The 18,135-nt window shown below is 46.1% G+C and overlaps 1 protein-coding gene across 1 annotated transcript; it reads left to right on the forward strand.

The window, feature by feature from the left end:
* Positions 1 to 3,215: 3,215 nt before the first annotated feature.
* anxa5a (annexin A5a) lies at positions 3,216 to 15,366 on the forward strand. Its single transcript, XM_060063497.1, has 13 exons — positions 3,216 to 4,216; positions 4,330 to 4,438; positions 6,826 to 6,910; positions 7,557 to 7,651; positions 9,402 to 9,515; positions 10,426 to 10,516; positions 10,605 to 10,684; positions 11,086 to 11,136; positions 11,253 to 11,346; positions 12,168 to 12,263; positions 13,818 to 13,876; positions 14,104 to 14,226; positions 14,828 to 15,366. The coding sequence occupies exons 2-13, from the start codon at positions 4,436 to 4,438 to the stop codon at positions 14,900 to 14,902; spliced, it is 966 nt and encodes a 321-aa protein (XP_059919480.1). The 5' UTR covers positions 3,216 to 4,216; positions 4,330 to 4,435; the 3' UTR covers positions 14,903 to 15,366.
* The last annotated feature ends 2,769 nt before the right edge of the window (positions 15,367 to 18,135 follow it).

Here is an 18,135-nt window from a genome sequence, read left to right on the forward strand (position 1 = left end):
TTTATGCCCATGTACTTTCACCATACATACTATCTAAAAAAATAAAAGGGCCTGCAGGAAAATATAAATACAGTACGCAAAAATTGAGTTAACACGTTTCTGATTGCTCTTCAGCTTCAGATGCCGTCAAGAGGGGTCTCTGGTCGTAATCAGTCGCAAGTCCGTCCCTGACCAATCAGCATTCATTAGCAGAATGCTAGCGTGTATGGCCAACAACGGCCCATACTGTAAGAAATCGAAAGGACATACATACTCACTCATTTGACTTTTGAACCATAATCTATATTGAACTTGCGGAATCTACAATAAAATTTGCGATATTTCAACGAGAAGCAGGTGAAAGAGGCATAATTAGCCGTCTAGCCCCATAGACTCCCATTCAATCTGGACTCGCCCGCGATCACCCCCAGTGGATGTCTCATGGAACTACAACCAAAATCGGTACAATGGGGCGTATAGGGAGTGCCCAGGCTCTTCGTAGACGGGCTCTGCTTGTACCTTGTTTTTTCCAAACAAACCGTGTAAGTTGAGTAATGCTGTTGCATGTTGTTTAACTAAATTATGACTGACAAATAGACTGACAATATATCAAGTTAAGATAGTTAACATTTGTTAACTGTTACCTATGTTAAATCGCTTGCTAGGTGCAGAGGTGATAGTAACTAGTGACAATTAGACCTACTCTGTTACATGTCCTTGAGCAACTTTTTGGATAAATTGTACTCTTTAAGAGTTGTTTTACTGCTAAATATTTTTTTACTACCGTGAGAACTTGTGCTCACGGTTGTTTTGCACATATTTGTGACTAGACCATGACTGACATGTGATAGCACCATGTCTGGGGGCACCAAGTATTGCTTTCATGGAAAAAGCCTTTGATTCCCTTAGTTCAAAATGTAAATACTGACATGGATGTTTAAATATGTAGTTTAGATTTAATTTCCAACAGACTTTTTGTTTATTATTTATTTGCAGATATTATTTGACAATTGCATTTTTTGTGTTTTAAAGAAAGCAGGTATATGTCATACCATTTGTCTTAGTCAGTGGAGCAAGTAAGTTACATATTAATTTTGCATTTCGGCCTGTAGCATATAAACAAAATGAAGCAACTGTCCCATATTTCTAACTGCATTTGAAGTAGACATTGAGACTCACCAAAAATGGACACTTTTGGACAGTGATCATGATTTGTCTCAATATCAAAATAACAACAATGGGTAAAATAGCAATGGCTGCCAGAATGACCATAAGTAGGTCTGTATATGCAGTGTAAGCTTGTCCAGGCCCTGCAAGTCAGGATGTAGGCTATGAATCTGAATGAATAGTAGGTAAATAGGTAGTGGCCATCCCCAAAATGCATCAGAATACAGGAAATCAAATCAACATTTTTGATCACCAGCCGCCACTGGTCTTAGTCTTGATTAATTTCGCACATCTGTGCTGTCATAGTTGACGACGGCAAATGTAAAATAGCTACTTCTTCATGTCAATATGTTTATTGTTGTCACTTTCACTTGTCACTTCTTGCCATTAAATTAAATTATGTTGCTTATTACACTGTTACCTTGTTACTTTCATTCCATTTTGGTGCTGATAATTTGAAACAGGAATGGTGTTTTACAGAACTTTTCGTGTTCAGTATTTTCATTTGGCACTTAATTATCGGGCTACTTACCCTGTAGATGCTCGAGGGTCATTCTGTGTCAACTCAACCAGAGTTTGGCAGCTTTGGATTTTGACTTTAGATTTTGATAGTATATCATTTTAAAGAACTAAAGTCGGTCCCCTGGTGCTGTGCTGTTTCTGGTTATGTAGCCAATAAGGAGAGGTGCAACTGAATGCGAGAGGATGATAAATCACTCAATAGACCTCTGAACAATTTGTCCCCCTCACTTCTGAAATGATGGCTACGCCCCTGCACACACACACACACACACACACACACACACACACACACACACTACACGTGTTATCTACCTGGCTGGGATGCGCCCGAGCGCACAACTATATACGAAGCATGTTATTTTTTTTAATGTATATTTTATTATCGTATGAATGTGTTGAGGGACGCCTTTTAATAGAGAGACATGACTGCAGCACAAACGCAGCTAAATCCTCCAAACCATCATTTTCTGAGGCGCGGGCTTGTTGTTTTTGCTCAACCAATCATAATTAATCCCATCTGGCCTTGTCATGCGTCTCTCTGTCTCTCGAGACTGCCGATTTAGCCGGAAGTCATGTGTCTCAGCCATTAATAACTGATCACTTCAATTAATCATTGGCCTGATTGTATGAACACAATATTGATCTGTTTAGGGTTATGCAGATCAATAGTTGGGTCAATCGATTATGTGGTCATTCACTGTCTTTAGAAAAGAGAAGAGAGAATGTTTTTCCTCACTCTAATTAACGTCTCTCGCTTGCTCGCTCGCTGTGTGTGCATGGGTGTTGGGTGTGGATGGGTGTGGTTGTGTGCGTCTATCTGTCCGTCTGTCTCTCTCTCAATGCCATTTGAATTAGCTTTAATGACATGAGTGATGAAACTTCTGACAAAGCCTCTGACAAAACAAACAGAAATGTCAAACTCATAAATTATCATATCAAATAAACATTAACTATTGATACGAATACCAAAATGTAAAATTGAGACCTGACTCTTGAGACCTTTCTCTCTGTCTCTGTCCCTCTGTCTCCCTCTCTGTCTCTCTCTGTCACTCTGTCTCTGTCCCTCTCTCTAGAGACATAGGTGTTGGGTTTTTGGATGTTAACTACTTATCTAAGACACATGTTGTTCCCCTGAAGATGTTAATCTTTAAATAATACATGTTATTATCTCAGCATTGCTGGCTGAAAAGATGTTCTACTCAGTGATGCAGGTGTCACAGCAGAAAACTTCGGTCAGCCAGAATAAATGAATTATATTACAAATAAAATTAAAGCTATTAACTATAAACGATAAACTATGTGCAAACTAAGAGCAGTAGAAACGCAGCCCAGCCGAGGTAACCATAATTAATGATATATTATTATATATTATTAATGAGAGCCGTTCTTAACTACACGATTGAACGTCCTGTTCTGTGAGATGACTCTAAGAGCTCCGGTCCAGCGGTCAGACCCCCCACGCTCCACACGAGGGGGGGTGGGGGACCCCAGGAAGTGATGTTTAATTGACCCATTTCCTGTCTTATGTCTCCCATCTGTCACCTGACCCGGGTCCCATCGCCGTGGCAACAGCAGCCAGCCGGTGGTGTTGTGATGTTATGAACCTCATGAAGGATTCAGCGGAACCCGAGAACGCCACAACAAGGTGGTTTCTCAGATGTTAAGACATGAGTTTAAATATTTAAAGCTTTATTTAGAAAGTCAACAGGCCGTCGTCTGACTGATTGATTCCCCGGCCGGCTGACACTTTGAGACGGTGCTCTCTCCATCACCGGGCGCTGTTCCCAGTACACTGCTGAATAAATAAATACCACGCAAATGCAACCCCTGCCTCTCATGTACTGTGTACTTTTACAAACGGAGGATCACTGAGGCTAGAGAGATCTATAAGAAGGGTTTCCAAAAGGTTTAAATAAGATAACGCTTCATGTTTTCATCTGGTAACGTTCCATCACAGCACCCTCGCAAAGTACCAAATGGTTTGCTGCCTTTTCAAATGAAATACGATTTCTTGTTCCTGTTTGCATAACTCGTGTGTTTCAGTGATGAGGTGTTCAAGGCTCTTCAGCCAAGGGTTTGTTGTTCTCTGTTCTGTTACCTCAAAAGAAGACTTCAGAACAATCCAACAGATGGCTCACCTTCTGGAGAAATTTAGGGAGGACGTAGGAAAATTAATTCTAAAAAAATCATTCCCTCTCACTCCGTCCCCTGATTAGATTCTGTTTACTGTTCAGGTTTAATGGTGGCACTGGAATCATTCTGGTGGCACTGGAAACATTTAGGTTGAACTGGAAGTATCCTGATGGGCACTGGAAATATTCTGGTGGCACTGGGAACATAACTTGGGTCACGGGACACATTGTGGGGCCCGGTGAAGGGTTCCGTCGGTCACTGGAGATCAGAGGGGCAGTGGATCCGGCCGGATGACACAGGACACCGCGGTGTTGGGTGACGTCACGGTGATGTCACATGGGGGTCAGAGAGCACCTTAAGGTGCTGAGCGGAGAGACAACGGGCAGATCCTCTCCTCGACGCGCCCACGCCCGTGGTAAGACCTGCACCTCTCCGGGGAAACCTCGTTACGCCGCAACCAATTAGTCTGTTAATAAGGAGAGTTGTGGTTGTGTACCTGAGTGGAGTTTGAACTGTTCCTCTGTCCAGGAACCTGCACCACCTCTCCTCCACCTCGTCTCCACCTCTGCTCCACCTCGTCTCCACCTCGTCTCCACCTCCTCCACCTCTTCTCCGGCTCGTTGGTCTCAGCAGGATGGTGAGTAGGACTCCTCTGTGGAGGGCTTTGTGTTGCTGTCCGGCTAGCTTCATGTATAGTATCTCGGTGTGGAAGGTCACGTGCTTTTGGCCCCAGACTAGTATTGGTCGACTAGTAGTTGTTTACCTTTGTGATCCACCAAACAGCGACTCACTAACTCTCTCGGACCACCAGGTCCGGTCGGGACAAGACCCGTCTTCAACACTAAATATGAGGATTTGTTTCTTTAAAGGGGGCATATTATACCACCAGGTGTGGTCTAGGTCTACCAGGTCTACCAGCCTACCCAGTGGACTGAAGTAAAAGTTGCTCATCTGTCCAGCACAGATATAGGTGGACAAGCCCACTAGTGATGTCATATGGGGCATATTTTCGAAACGGCTTGTAAGGCTAATCACACTCACACCTGGTGGTATAATATGTCCCCTTTCACTTTTTGTAAGATCTATCGATGGAAGACAACGTCTGGGGGGGGGGGGTGGATCGTGATCAGAGTCCTGCAGCCGCTGTGGGTCTGAGGGTGGGCTGGACTGGAGGAGGGGCGTGGGTCTGAGGGGGGGGGGCTGGACTGGAGGAGGGGCGTGGGTCTGAGGGGGGGGGGGGGTGGACTGGAGGAGGGCAGTGGGTCTGAGGGGGGGGGGGGGGGGGGGGTGGACTGGTGGACTGGGGGGGGGGGGTGGACTGGAGGAGGGCCGGGGGTCTGAGGGGGGGGGGGTGGACTGGAGGAGGGCCGGGGGTCTGAGGGGGGGGGGTGGACTGGAGGAGGGCAGTGTGTCTGAGGGGGGGGGGGGGGGGGGTGGACTGGAGGAGGGCAGTGGGTCTGAGGCGGGGGGGGGGTGGACTGGAGGAGGGGCGTGGGTCTGAGGGGGGGGGTGGACTGGAGGAGGGCAGTGTGTCTGAGGGGGGGGGGGGGGGTGGACTGGAGGAGGGCAGTGTGTCTGAGGGGGGGGGGGGGGGGGGTGGACTGGAGGAGGGCAGTGGGTCTGAGGCGGGGGGGGGGTGGACTGGAGGAGGGGCGTGGGTCTGCGGTTCAGCAGAGCGGGTGTTGATCTAAAGTCGTGTTGTTGAGCGGAACAACAGACAAGTCTCGGCTCACCTCTACCGCCCCAGCCCCCCCTCCCCAACATCGTGTGACCAGAGCTACGGGGGTCCACCGACTGCTCCATCTCTTTCACATTGTTTCCATCTCCTGGCCGTGTTGGGAGGTCTGGGGGTGAGGGATCCTGGTCAGGGAGATCCAAGACCCCTCTCTCTCTCTCTCTCTCTCTCTCTCTGCCTCTCTCTCTCTCTCTCTCTCTCTCTCTCTCTCTCTCTCTCTCTCTCTCTCTCTCTCTCTCTCTCTCTCTCTCTCTCTCTCTCTCTCTCTCTCTCTGCCTCTCTCTCTTCCTCCTCTCCTCCTTCTCTGCTCCTGTGGGTGTCTCTCCTCCTCCTCCTCTGTGTGGCTCTGCTCCTCCTCTACTCCTCCTCTCCTCCTCCTCTCCTCCTCCTCCTCCTCTCCTGAGGAGGCATTGGACTGGATGGGAGTGGTGCCTGATGGGGGGTTAATGGAGCAGCAGTCTCAGGCGGTGGACCGGCTCAGATCCACGGCCATCTGAAGCCGAGCGGCAGGACTGCAGAGCCATTAGGCTGCTGGAGAGAAGCTCACGGTCCTCATTGTAGATAGAGAAGGTCCTGGTCTGTATCTCTCTCTCTCAGGGCGGCAGAGCCATGAGGCTGCTGGAGAGATGAACACGGTCCTAATTGTAGATAAGGAAGGTCCTGGTCTGTATCTCTCTCTCACACACATGTTATAATGTCGATTAATACTATTTCACATCCTTCCAACCTACATACCGGCTGGAGGCCACTGGTTCTGGGTTCGATCCCCAACGTCCTCAGTGTACCTGTAGGCCTTCTCGAGCAAGATGACCCCTAGCCCCTACCTGCTCCTTAACGACCTCTCTGTACTGTCTAACCCCTACCTGCTCCTTAATGACCTGTCTCTGTACTGTCTAACCCCTACCTGCTCCTTAATGACCTCTCTCTGTCCTGTCTAACCCCTACCTGCTCCTTAATGACCTGTCTCTGTACTGTCTAACCCCTACCTGCTCCTTAATGACCTGTCTGTACTGTCTAACCCATACCTGCTCCTTAATAACCTGTCTGTACTGTCTAACCCATACCTGCTCCTTAATAACCTGTCTGTACTGTCTAACCCATACCTGCTCCTTAATGACCTGTCTGTACTGTCTAACCCCTACCTGCTCCTTAATGACCCGTCTCTGTATTGTCTAACCCCTACCTGCTCCTTAATGACCTGTCCTGTATAGTCTAACCCCCACCTGCTCCTTAATGACCTGTCTCTGGACTGTCTAACCCCTACCTGCTCTCGTCTGGTCTGGTCCTAGGATTACCGAGGAACTGTCCGTCCCTTCGTCAACTTCAACCCAAAATCAGATGCCGAGTTCCTGAACAAGGCTATGAAAGGAATAGGTCAGTCACCTCCTCTTTCTCCTCCTCTTTTTCCTTCTCCCCTTCCTCCTCCTTCTCCTTTTCCCCTTCCACCTCCTCCTCCATGTATGGGTTTTAGATTATTGTTTGACAGTTTGACCTTTGAACTCCTATCCCCCCGTCAGTCCCAGAGACGTTAAAGTGTCATTCTCTGGTCGTTAGCTTGTCGTTAGCGTGTCGTTAGCGTGGGCGGAGCCAGGATGACTCTGAGCTACCAGCTCTCTACATCTCCAACCCATTCATTGTGTGTAAATATTACTTTATTGTAACCGTCCACTTGTTTCATAATTTTATTTTATTGTTTATTATTGCTTTTCTTTTCTATTTCTTGTTCGAAAAAAAACATTTACAATAAATTAAATTCAAACCTCACCTTAACCGTCGCTGACCTTAACTTATACATCTATACCCTTAACCTAACCTTAACCATCTGTAACCTAAGAAATAGACTTATGTATTGATAAATCAATTATTAATTGATCAGGTATTGATCTATTGAGAGATCCGGTATTGATAGATCAGGTATTAATTGATTCCGGTATTGATCTATTTATAGATCAGGTATTAATTGATCCAGGTATTGATCTATTTATAGATCAGGTATTGATTGATCAGATGTATTGATCAGGAACGGACGAGGATGCGGTGCTGATGCTGCTGACGGCTCGTAGCAACGGCCAGCGACAGGAGATCAAAGAGGCCTATAAGAAGAGCTACAAGAAGGTAGGCGGAGCCTGAAGACACACCCCATGCACTGTGTGGGCGGAGCCTGAAGACACGCCCCCATGGCTTTGGGGCGTTGTTATAGAGGGATTATCAGTCTTCTTTATTTCACTCCCCACTCTACGCGCATGCCGTTGGCAGAAAGAGACAAGACGACAAGAGCCGCAATCATGTCATTATTGTGCGGTTGGTTGCGCAAACCCTTTTAATTAGACTGATTATCCCAATTATTCTACTTCTTGCTTGCCACCATAATGAAACAATTCAAATACTTTAATAATTATGCTTTTTCTTATTTGCATTGCATGCTTATCAAATGTATACTCTGTTTGAGTTAATCTCCCTTCAAAAGTAGTCCCCTTTAATTACGATCGATCAAACATGTTTTTGACACCTCGAAGGGCATTATCCCGCTTATACCATGGTCACTTGCCAAAGAAAAGAAATCAGGATCAATCATTCATATTTCCATGCGTTTTACAATCCAAATACAACGTTTTTCACATAAATAGGACGGACTGTAGCTACGACTTGTCAACGGGAGGTATTCTAGTCCGCTGAGCTATGAGCCAGAGAGCTAACGTTGTGGATTGTACATATTTATAATTCGATATTCGTCCCAGCCTTCATACCACAGATACTCTAGGGTCAATATAACCGCGTTGTCTGATTACAGTTTAATTCATTTTCACAATTTACCAGCTCTCGTTTTGAAGAATAATCACCGCGCCATTCGTTTCAATGGAAATCGCCACGGTCTATTCTTTCAACATAAAGTCAGTCCCTCCAGGAAAACGCGATTATGCGATCGCATAATTGAACGCATAATCAGCCAAAGTCCGCATATTCATGTCCGCAACATTTTTTCAAATATGCCGCACTTTCACCACATGCCGATATCTGCGGGGCTTGCATTATTTCATAATCCCCGCATTTTCGTTGCAAAAAAGTCACATATCGTAGCAGACAGTTGAAAAATGTTGCGTTTACTTCACACAACATCAGCCATTTCCCCCTGTTGCCATGGGAACGTTATGAAGTGACGTAATCACACACATTTTTCATCGCATAAATATGCCGCATATTTCATCTCATTTTTTAAGAAAACATGCCGCATAATCAAGGATTTTTCACACATTCACAAAAAAAGCCGCATTTTTCTGGAGGGACAGTAAAGTGTACCTATTTATAATTCGAAATTCATCCCAGCCTTTATACCACAGATACTCTAGGGTCTATAGCATATAAACGCGTTGTCTGGTTACAGTTTAAATCATATTTCACTATTTACCAGCTCTCGTTTTGAAGAATAATCACCGCGCCATTCGTTTCAATGGGAATAGCGACGGCCTATACTTTCAACATAAAGTGTACATGTTTATAATTCGAAATTCGTCCCAGCCTTTATAGCAAAGATACTATAGGATCTATAGCATATAACCATTTTTTCTGATTACAGTTTAATGTAACAGTAAGCTGACAAAATTAACACCGCAACTGCCAATTAGCCACATGGAGATAACCATGGCAACCGGTCAAACAAATTATCTTTTCGCCACCTTTCTGCTCGCGCACCCGCCGTGTTGATAAACAAATAACCCCCCTTATAGGGGATCATTTGTTTAATTGAAACCTTTGAAACCTGCTATAGAAAATGTTATGATTTTCTCTTTATATATTGTTCAGATCTGCAGAGATGTAATCCAGAGACAGTGATACTGTATTGATTCCTAGTGATCTGTGTTCTCAGGACCTGGTGAGCCATCTGAAGTCTGAGCTGGACGGTTTGTTTGAGAGTCTGATCGTAGCGCTGATGACCCCCCCGGTCCTCTACGATGCCTCGCTGCTGAACAAGGCCCTCAAGGTACTCAGCCGGCCACTGTTAACCTGCTGACATGTTAACCTGCTAACGCAACATGTTAACGTGCTAACACAAAATGTTAGCATGCTAATGAAACATGTTAACCTGCTAACTCAGCATGTTAGCATGCTAACTCAACATGTTAGCATTCTAACTCAACATGCTAACATGCTAACTCAACATTTTATCCTCATGCTATAACAGCCTGGTTATGATAACAGCCTGATTATGAGAACAGCCTGGTTATAGTAACAGCCTGTTTATAATATCAGCCTGGTTATAGTAGCATCCTGGTTATAGTAGCAGCCTGGTTATAGTAGCAGCCGGGTTATAGTAGCAGCCTGGTTATAGTAGCAGCCTGGTTATAGTAGCAGCCTGGTTATAGTAGCAGCCTGGTTATAGTTGCAGGCCGGTTACAGTAGCAGCCTGGTTACAGTAGCAGCCTGGTTATAGTAGCAGCCTGGTTATAGTAGCAGGCTGGTTACAGTAGCAGCCTGGTTACAGTAGCAGGCTGGTTACAGTAGCAGGCTAGTTACAGTAGCAGCCTGGTTATAGTAGCAGGCTGGTTACAGTAGCAGCCTGGTTACAGTAGCAGCCTGGTTACAGTAGCAGCCTGGTTATAGTAGCAGGCTGGTTACAGTAGCAGGCTAGTTACAGTAGCAGCCTGGTTATAGTAGCAGGCTGGTTACAGTAGCAGGCTGGTTATAGTAGCAGCCTGGTTATAGTAGCAGGCTGGTTACAGTAGCAGCCTGTTTATAGTAGCAGGCTGGTTACAGTAGCAGCCTGGTTATAGTAGCAGCCTGGTTATAGTAGCAGGCTGGTTACAGTAGCAGGCTGGTTACAGTAGCAGCCTGGTTATAGTAGCAGTCTATGTATGTCTAACTGAGGATGGAGTGTTCTGATTGGTCGTCAGGGTGCAGGGACGAACGATGAGGTTCTGATCGAGGTCCTGGCGTCGCGGAGCCCAGAGCGGCTGAAGGAAGTCATCAAGACCTACAAGAAAGGTTTCACCTTCATCTCATCCCTCCTCCTAGACCAGCTGCTCCTCCCCTCCTCACCTCCTCCTTCTACTCCTTCTCCTTCTCCTCTCAGAGTTTGGCAGGAAGCTGGAGAAAGACATCATGAGCGACACGTCGGGCCACTACGAAAAACTCCTGCTAGTCCTCCTTCAGGTGATGAGGGAGGGGGGGGAGGGAGGAGGAGGGAGAGGGAGGATGTGGAGAGAGGAGAGGGGGGAGGGAGGAGGAGGGGGAGGAGGGGGTAGGAGGAGGGAGGTAGATATACAGCTGGATTTGTACTTCCTGGAATCACCTTATGGTGACACCTAGTGGTGTCTGACATCTGATCTGTTTGTCTGATCTGTCTGATCTGTCTGATCCGTCTGTCTGCCTGTCTGTCTGTCTGTCTGTCTGTCTGTCTGTCTGTCTGTCTGTCTGTCTGTCTGTCTGTCTGTCTGTCTGTCTGTCTGTCTGTCTGTCTGTCTGTCTGTCTGTCTGTCTGTCTGTCTGTCTGTCTGTCTGTCTGTCTGTCTGTCTGTCATCTGCCTGTCTGTCATCTGTCTGTCCTTCTCCAGGGGAACAGGGAAGAAGGGGTTAACGAGGGAAAGATTGAGAAAGACGCCAAGGTAGGAAACCAGTTTTACTAAGTCTTAAAACCAATAAGTAACCAGCCTACACTGAGTCTTAAAACCAGTTTACATCGAGTCTTAAACTGTGTGTGGGTGTGGGTGTGTGTGTGTAGGACCTGTTTGAGGCAGGAGCCTCCAAGGTGGGAACAGATGAAGAGGTGTTCATCTCCATCCTGGGCAAGAGGAGTCATGAACACCTGAGACTGGGTTTGGTCTTTCTCTAGCCACCTCCTAACAAACTGCTGTCCACTATCCTCCTTACTATCTTTACTAACCACCCCCACCCCCTACCTCACTGCTGTCCACTAACCTCCTTACTATCTTTACTAACCAGCCCCACCCCCTACCTCACTGCTGTCCACTAACCTCCTTACTATCTTTACTAACCAGCCCCACCCCCTACCTCACTGCTGTCCACTAACCTCCTTACTATCTTTACTAACCAGCCCCACCCCCTAACTCACTGCTGTCCACTAACCTCCTTACTATCTTTACTAACCACACCCACCCCCTAAGTCACTATAGTAACCAAACTCACCTAAGCTAAATCTAAGCTAACTCTAAGCTAACTCGCCATAACCCAGATTACTGTTTGATATGTACACTTCAAAACATTTGAAATAACAATAGTGTGAACGTGGCTGAATCAGCGTCCCACTGAATCGTTTATGATTGAATATGTACAGGATGTTTCCCTCACCACGTGTGTGTTACATTATGTATTGATATATATTTTCATTTAGGTTCAGGGCGTTCAACCAAAGCGACTTACAATAAGTACATTGTCATAAGAAGTGAAACAACAATATATGGCTGTCGGCACAGTAAGGATACTCATAGAACCAAGTGCCAAGTACTAACAGTCACTAGGTTAACCCATTCCCCGTATACAACAAGATAACTAGGATAAGATGCCACACACAAGTACTAATATTTAAGTGTCACGACGTACAACACACAATTAGTGCGTACATTAAGTGTCAGGTCATACCACACACAATAAGTGGTAGCTTTACGTTCTCCTCCAGTGTTCGCTGCCTATAAGAAGCTGGCCGGGACTGACATCGAGGAGAGTATCAAGAGCGAGACCACCGGTAACCTGGAGAACCTCATGGTGGCCATCGGTGAGGTGAACACATTAAAGGGATTCTTCACCGATGCAGAACTGGCGTTCTAACATTATGAAATCGCTATTATAATATAAAAAACAGTTTTTTCTTCCCTCAGTCTAACCCAGTATGCCCTTGGCCCAGCTGTCCTCCTTACATTTCTTCTGACCTGACGTCAAATGACGCGTCTGACGTCAGGTCAGGAGAAATTTGCTTGCCTGCTAGAAGGGCCGAGGGCTACAAACCACTGGTTCCGCAAATTTGTAAACACAATGTCCGCCATGTTTCTCCACCACTTAGCTAGAGAACTAGACCGACACAAACCTCCGACCATGGCAGATGCAAATTTGCATGAGGAAAAACCGAAGTGGAGACCCGTGTATTGATTCTCGGCCATGTTGGAGAAGGAATTGGGGGAAGAAATGTTGGCTTTGACTCTCTGAAGTCCAGATTGAACTGCAACTTCAGATTGATGTGTAAGGACCAGAGAAGTCGGAAAACTGACTTCATAATATATTCATAATATCGTCTCAAACGACTCCGTCGGGTTCTCCAACGTCTCAGGTTCTTCCACTTCCACATCAATCTGAAGTAGACTGAACTTTGACATAGAGGGGAATGGGATTGTTGCCCGCGATTGTGGACCGCGAGTCTTTACCTGTTTTGGAAGTATCAGAGACGTCCGAGAACCTGACGCAGTTTTTAATTCATAATATCATCCGGAGGCGAACACAGCTTTTGACCGTAATATTATATATTGTATTATATTATATAGATACCTATATTTTATATAATATTATATTATTTAGATATAGAGCTCCGGGAGTCCGCAAACGGCAACAATCACTTCTCCTCCATGCTGCAGTTCACTCTGGACTGCAGGGAGTGAACGCTGATGGGCTGCTATGCTACATCCCTCAGGGAGTGAACGCTGATGGGCTGCTATGCTACATCCCTCAGGGAGTGAACGCTGATGGGCTGCTATGCTACATCCCTCAGGGGGTGAACGCTGATGGGCTGCTATGCTACATCCCTCAGGGAGTGAACGCTGATGGGCTGCTATGCTACATCCCTCAGGGGGTGACCACTGATTGGCATTGTGGGAGCTGTCGTTTTCAATCCGCAAGTGCCAAAAGTCACTGTCTGCCATTTCTCGATCAAGGAGGCACAAAATTTGAAATTTATGTTACTATTCGACTGAATATATGACCCACTTTCAATGCAGATTCATGTCTCCGCCGGTGAAGTATCCCTTTAACACATGAAGGATAAACACATGAAGGGTGACCACATGAAGGATGAACACACACACATGGACACATGATAGATGGACACACATTAAGCAGTAGTATACGCTGTTGTAATACAAGTATAAATAGTGTAGCAATGGTGTACTATACACTATTCTACATTATACTAGTAGTATTAATAGTGCAGTGTTGGTATTAATAGTATTAGCAGTAGTAGTAATATTCTTAGCAGTAGTAGTAATAGTATTATTCTTAGTAGTAATAGAATTAGCAGTAGTAGTAGTAGTATACTAATAAGTGTTTTTTTTTCTTCTACCAGTGAAGTGCGTTCGAAGTGTTCCCGCCTATTTCGCTGAGTCGCTTTATGGATCCATGAGGGTAACACACACACGCACACGCACAATCGTACTTCATTGGTTAGTGTGCAGGGGTGTTTCTAAATCTTGTCTGTGATTGACCAGCGTGTTTCTAAAGCTGGTCTGTGATTGGCTTGCATGTTTCTCAAGGATGTCTGTGATTGGCCAGCGTGAAAGGGTGTTTCTAAAACTTGTCTGTGATTGGCCAGCGTGTGTGGGTGTTTCTAAAACTTGTCTGTGATTGGCCAGCGTGCGGGGACGGACGACGGGACCCTGATCCGGGTCATGGTGTCCCGGAGCGAGGTGGACATGTTGGACATCAGAGAGTTCATCTGCCAAACCTACAAAGTGTCGCTGTACAACACCATCCAGGTACACTATCTATACCTATAGATTACCTCTCCTAGTGGTTCACCGAGATCCACACCTATAGATCTACACCTCTCCTCTAGAAGTAGATAAACTAGATCTACACCTCTCCTCTCTAGAAGTAGTTCACCTAGATCTGTCTCCTCTCTAGAAGTAGTTCACCTGGATCTACCCCTGTCCTCTCTAGAAGTCGTTCACCTAGATCTATCTCCTCTCTAGAAGTAGTTCACCTGGATCTACACCTCTCCTCTCTAGAAGTAGTTCACCTAGATCTACAGCTCTCCTCTCTAGAAATAGTTCACCTCTCTATGTTTGTCTGCTCTATGCTAGCGCCGACGTAGCGTGCTGTAGAGCATTGACCTCGCGGTGACGTAGCATTTTGTAGCGGAGGCTTAGCTGTTACGTAGCGTGATGTAGCAATTACGTAACGTGGCGTAGCGGCGACGGCACGCTACAATCCAGCGTTGATGTTATCAGTCATCACTACTTAATTCAACCAACCGCCCCCCCCCCCCCCCCCCCCCCCACTCCCTTGTGGTCTCCATGGCAACTGAGACGGAACGTGAGTGGTCTGAATTCGTAACCCAACCTCCCCCCCTCCCAGGAGGACACCAAGGGGGACTATGGGAAGGCTCTCCTCTACCTCTGTGGCGGGAACGACCGCGCCGGAGACTTCTGATGATGCCCCCTCTGGGAACAGGACCTGGACCGGGACTGGGACCTAGACCGGGACCAGGACCGGGACCGAGACCACCTCCTCATCGACCCCCGTCTGTTGTCGTGGACGTCAGCCATCGCCGGGAGTTTCAGAGCGATGACCCCATCACATCTCAAGCTTCCCTCTGAACTTCCTGAGCAACACTTTAATGAGCCCGTATCATCTATACATATTAAATCTAACGATATGAAGGAGATTCATGGTGTGTCTCTGGGCTCTGTCCTCGTTTTTATCTCATTAAATGTCTGTTTGGTTAACGTTGACCATCTCTATTGATTTCCCTAGTCACTCCTCTGCTACGTCACGTGACACTGATGGATGTGTGTGTGTGCATGTGTGTGTGTGTGCGTGTGTGTCTGCATGCTTGCACGTTAATCGCATGAGAAGCGGTGAGTGAAGGTGAATTATTAAAGTTGCCCATGTAAGCTCGTCTGCTGCCTATTAATTATACCCCCGGTCGTGTTTGGTGAGTAAGGGAAGCTGTTCCCTGGATTGGTCAACAGATTGAAAGCTTTGGAAGTGGAAGTCTTCTGATGAACTACAAGGGGGTGGAAGAACCTGTTCTACTGACTGAGGAACATGACCACTCACAATCGCTAGGTTAACCCGTTCCCGGATAGCTTGGATAAGACGATACAAAAAATGCCAAGTACTGTCTTTATGTGCAAGGACGTACAACATAGAATAAGTGTGTACACTTAAGATGGTTCTTATTGGGTGGGTCTAGGGTTTGGTCTTTGGTCCGACCTAGGCATTGGGTATTCCATGAGGGCTAGGCTCTAGGGTTCAGTATCATTTTGTGTACATTTGTGTAGAGAACGCATCACAGTGTGCTAGTTGCGCCCTCTGCTGGGGGTTACCGGCACTGCCAATCAGCGAGTCAACAAGTCATTAACATCATGTGAAATGCGTCGATGCTGCTTCCCAGTGGCCGCTGTCTGCCATTACTCCCTAACTGAATATGATGTGTACTTTAATATATGTGAAATATATGCTAGGAGACGTTAGTCTCCTCAAGATGAACACGTGACTCATTATGAACACATGTCTTTCTTTATGGTGAATACATGACTCTCCTCATGATGAACAGATTACTCTGATGAGTAACAAATTACTCTCCCCATGATGAACACATGACTCTCCTGATGAACACATTACTCTCTCCATGATGAACAATTGACTCATCATGATGAACACATAACTCTTCAAGATGAACACATGCCTCTCATGATGAAACATGTCTTTCCTCATGATGACCTTATGACTCATGATGAACACATGACTCATGAACACATGACTCTCCTCATGAGGAACGCATGTCTCTCATGATGAATGCATGACTCCTCTAGATGGACACATGAATGACTCATCATGATGAACACATGACTCTCATGAACACATGACTCCTCATGAGGAACGCATGTCTCTCATGATGAATACATGACTCCTCTAGATGGACACAAGAATGACTCATCATGATGAACACATGACTCTCATGAACACATGACTCTCCTCATGAAGAACACATGTCTCTCATGATGAATACATGACTCCTCAAGATGGACACATGAATGTCTCATCATGATGAAGTCATGACACTAATGAACACATGACTCATGAACGAATGACTCTCCTCATGAGGAACACATGTCTCTCAGGATGAACACATCAATGACTCCTCATGATGAACACATGACTCTCATGATGAACACATGACTCTCATGGTGAACTCATGACTCTCATGATTTACAAATGACTCATGATTAACACAGGACACCTCAAGATGAACACATGACTCTCATAATGAACACATGGCTCCTCAAGATGAATGCATGACTCTCATGATGAACACATGACTCTCATCATGAGGAACACATGACTCTCCCCATGATGAACATATGACTCTCCCCATGATGAACACATGACTCTCCTCGTGATGAATACATTACTTATTTTAGTTCTGGAAGTGGAATATACTGTTATCGAAAAGCCTACCAAATTTCGGATCAGAACCATTTCGATTCTGCATTTTGTGTATAAATGTTGGCAAGAGTCAAATTGTCACTCTATAGAGAGCTTTTGTATGATCGCTTCATATCCATATTTTTGTGAAACTCAAAAAGCAGCAATATGCAAAGATGGAGGAAACAAACGATTAGCATGTTTAAGGATTCAAATGGAAGCGCAGCCCTCGCGTCGCCTGACCTGTTTCCATATTTTAAACCTGCAGCTCATCTGCTGCCGCTATTTACTCCATTAAAAGTTGTTCAGAACTAGAAAGTTCCTCCGGAATAAAACGCGTCCACCCATGGAGTCAATCCCTCGGGGAATGTCTCTCTCTCTAAATCTCTTGATTGTGGTCCGTGGGCAGATCTCCGCGGTGTGTGTCCTCCTGGGAGCGGACACCAGGGGGCGACAGAGCGCTGGACGGCTGCAGGACAAACGGACGAATGCCTGCAGCCGATTAACACAACGGCTCTTCCCGCCTTCGGTCGTGGTACAAAAATCTGCGACATTGGGTGCACTGGCACCTCAATATCTCCCATTCCCTTCGTTTAGTTTTATTCATTTTGGTTGTTTTGATTGGCATGTGTATGTGAAGAAAACTGGTGAAATAAAGGTAACAAAAAAAGGAGGGGAATTGATGAGTGCCCAGGGAACTGGACGCTGGGGTCCACGACGGCTCGAACAGAGACCGATGTCGGACCACCCAATAGAACGGCGGTTGAATGGGTTACCCCGATCCCTGGCCGTAGGCGCTGGGACTTACGGTCACATATACTTACGGTCAAGCCCCGGCCGACCCACTTGTTATGCTTGTGAAGCGTGGGTTGGGGCTTGAAGGGGGCTGGGAAGCTATGACCTTGTTAGGCATAGGGTTAGGGTAGAGTGTAGGGTTCGAGTTAGGGTTAGGGTTGGGATTGGGTTAGGGTTGGGGTTGGGTTAGGGTTGGGTTAGGGTTAGAATTAGGATAAGGGGTTAGGGTTGGGGTTGAGGTTAGGTTAGGGTTAGTATTAGAGAGTAGGGTAAGGTTTAGAGAATAGGGTTGGATAGTAGGGTTAGGGTTAGAGAGTAAGGTTAGGGCGAGAGAGTATGGTTATGGTTGAGTAAAGCTATGTGTAGAAAGTAGGGTTAGGGTTAGAGAGTAAGATCACCAGACATAGTAAAGACACTAGAACTAGTATGACACTCTA

This window comes from Gadus macrocephalus, chromosome 10 (assembly GCF_031168955.1).
Source record: "Gadus macrocephalus chromosome 10, ASM3116895v1".
NCBI classification, from domain to species: domain Eukaryota; kingdom Metazoa; phylum Chordata; class Actinopteri; order Gadiformes; family Gadidae; genus Gadus; species Gadus macrocephalus.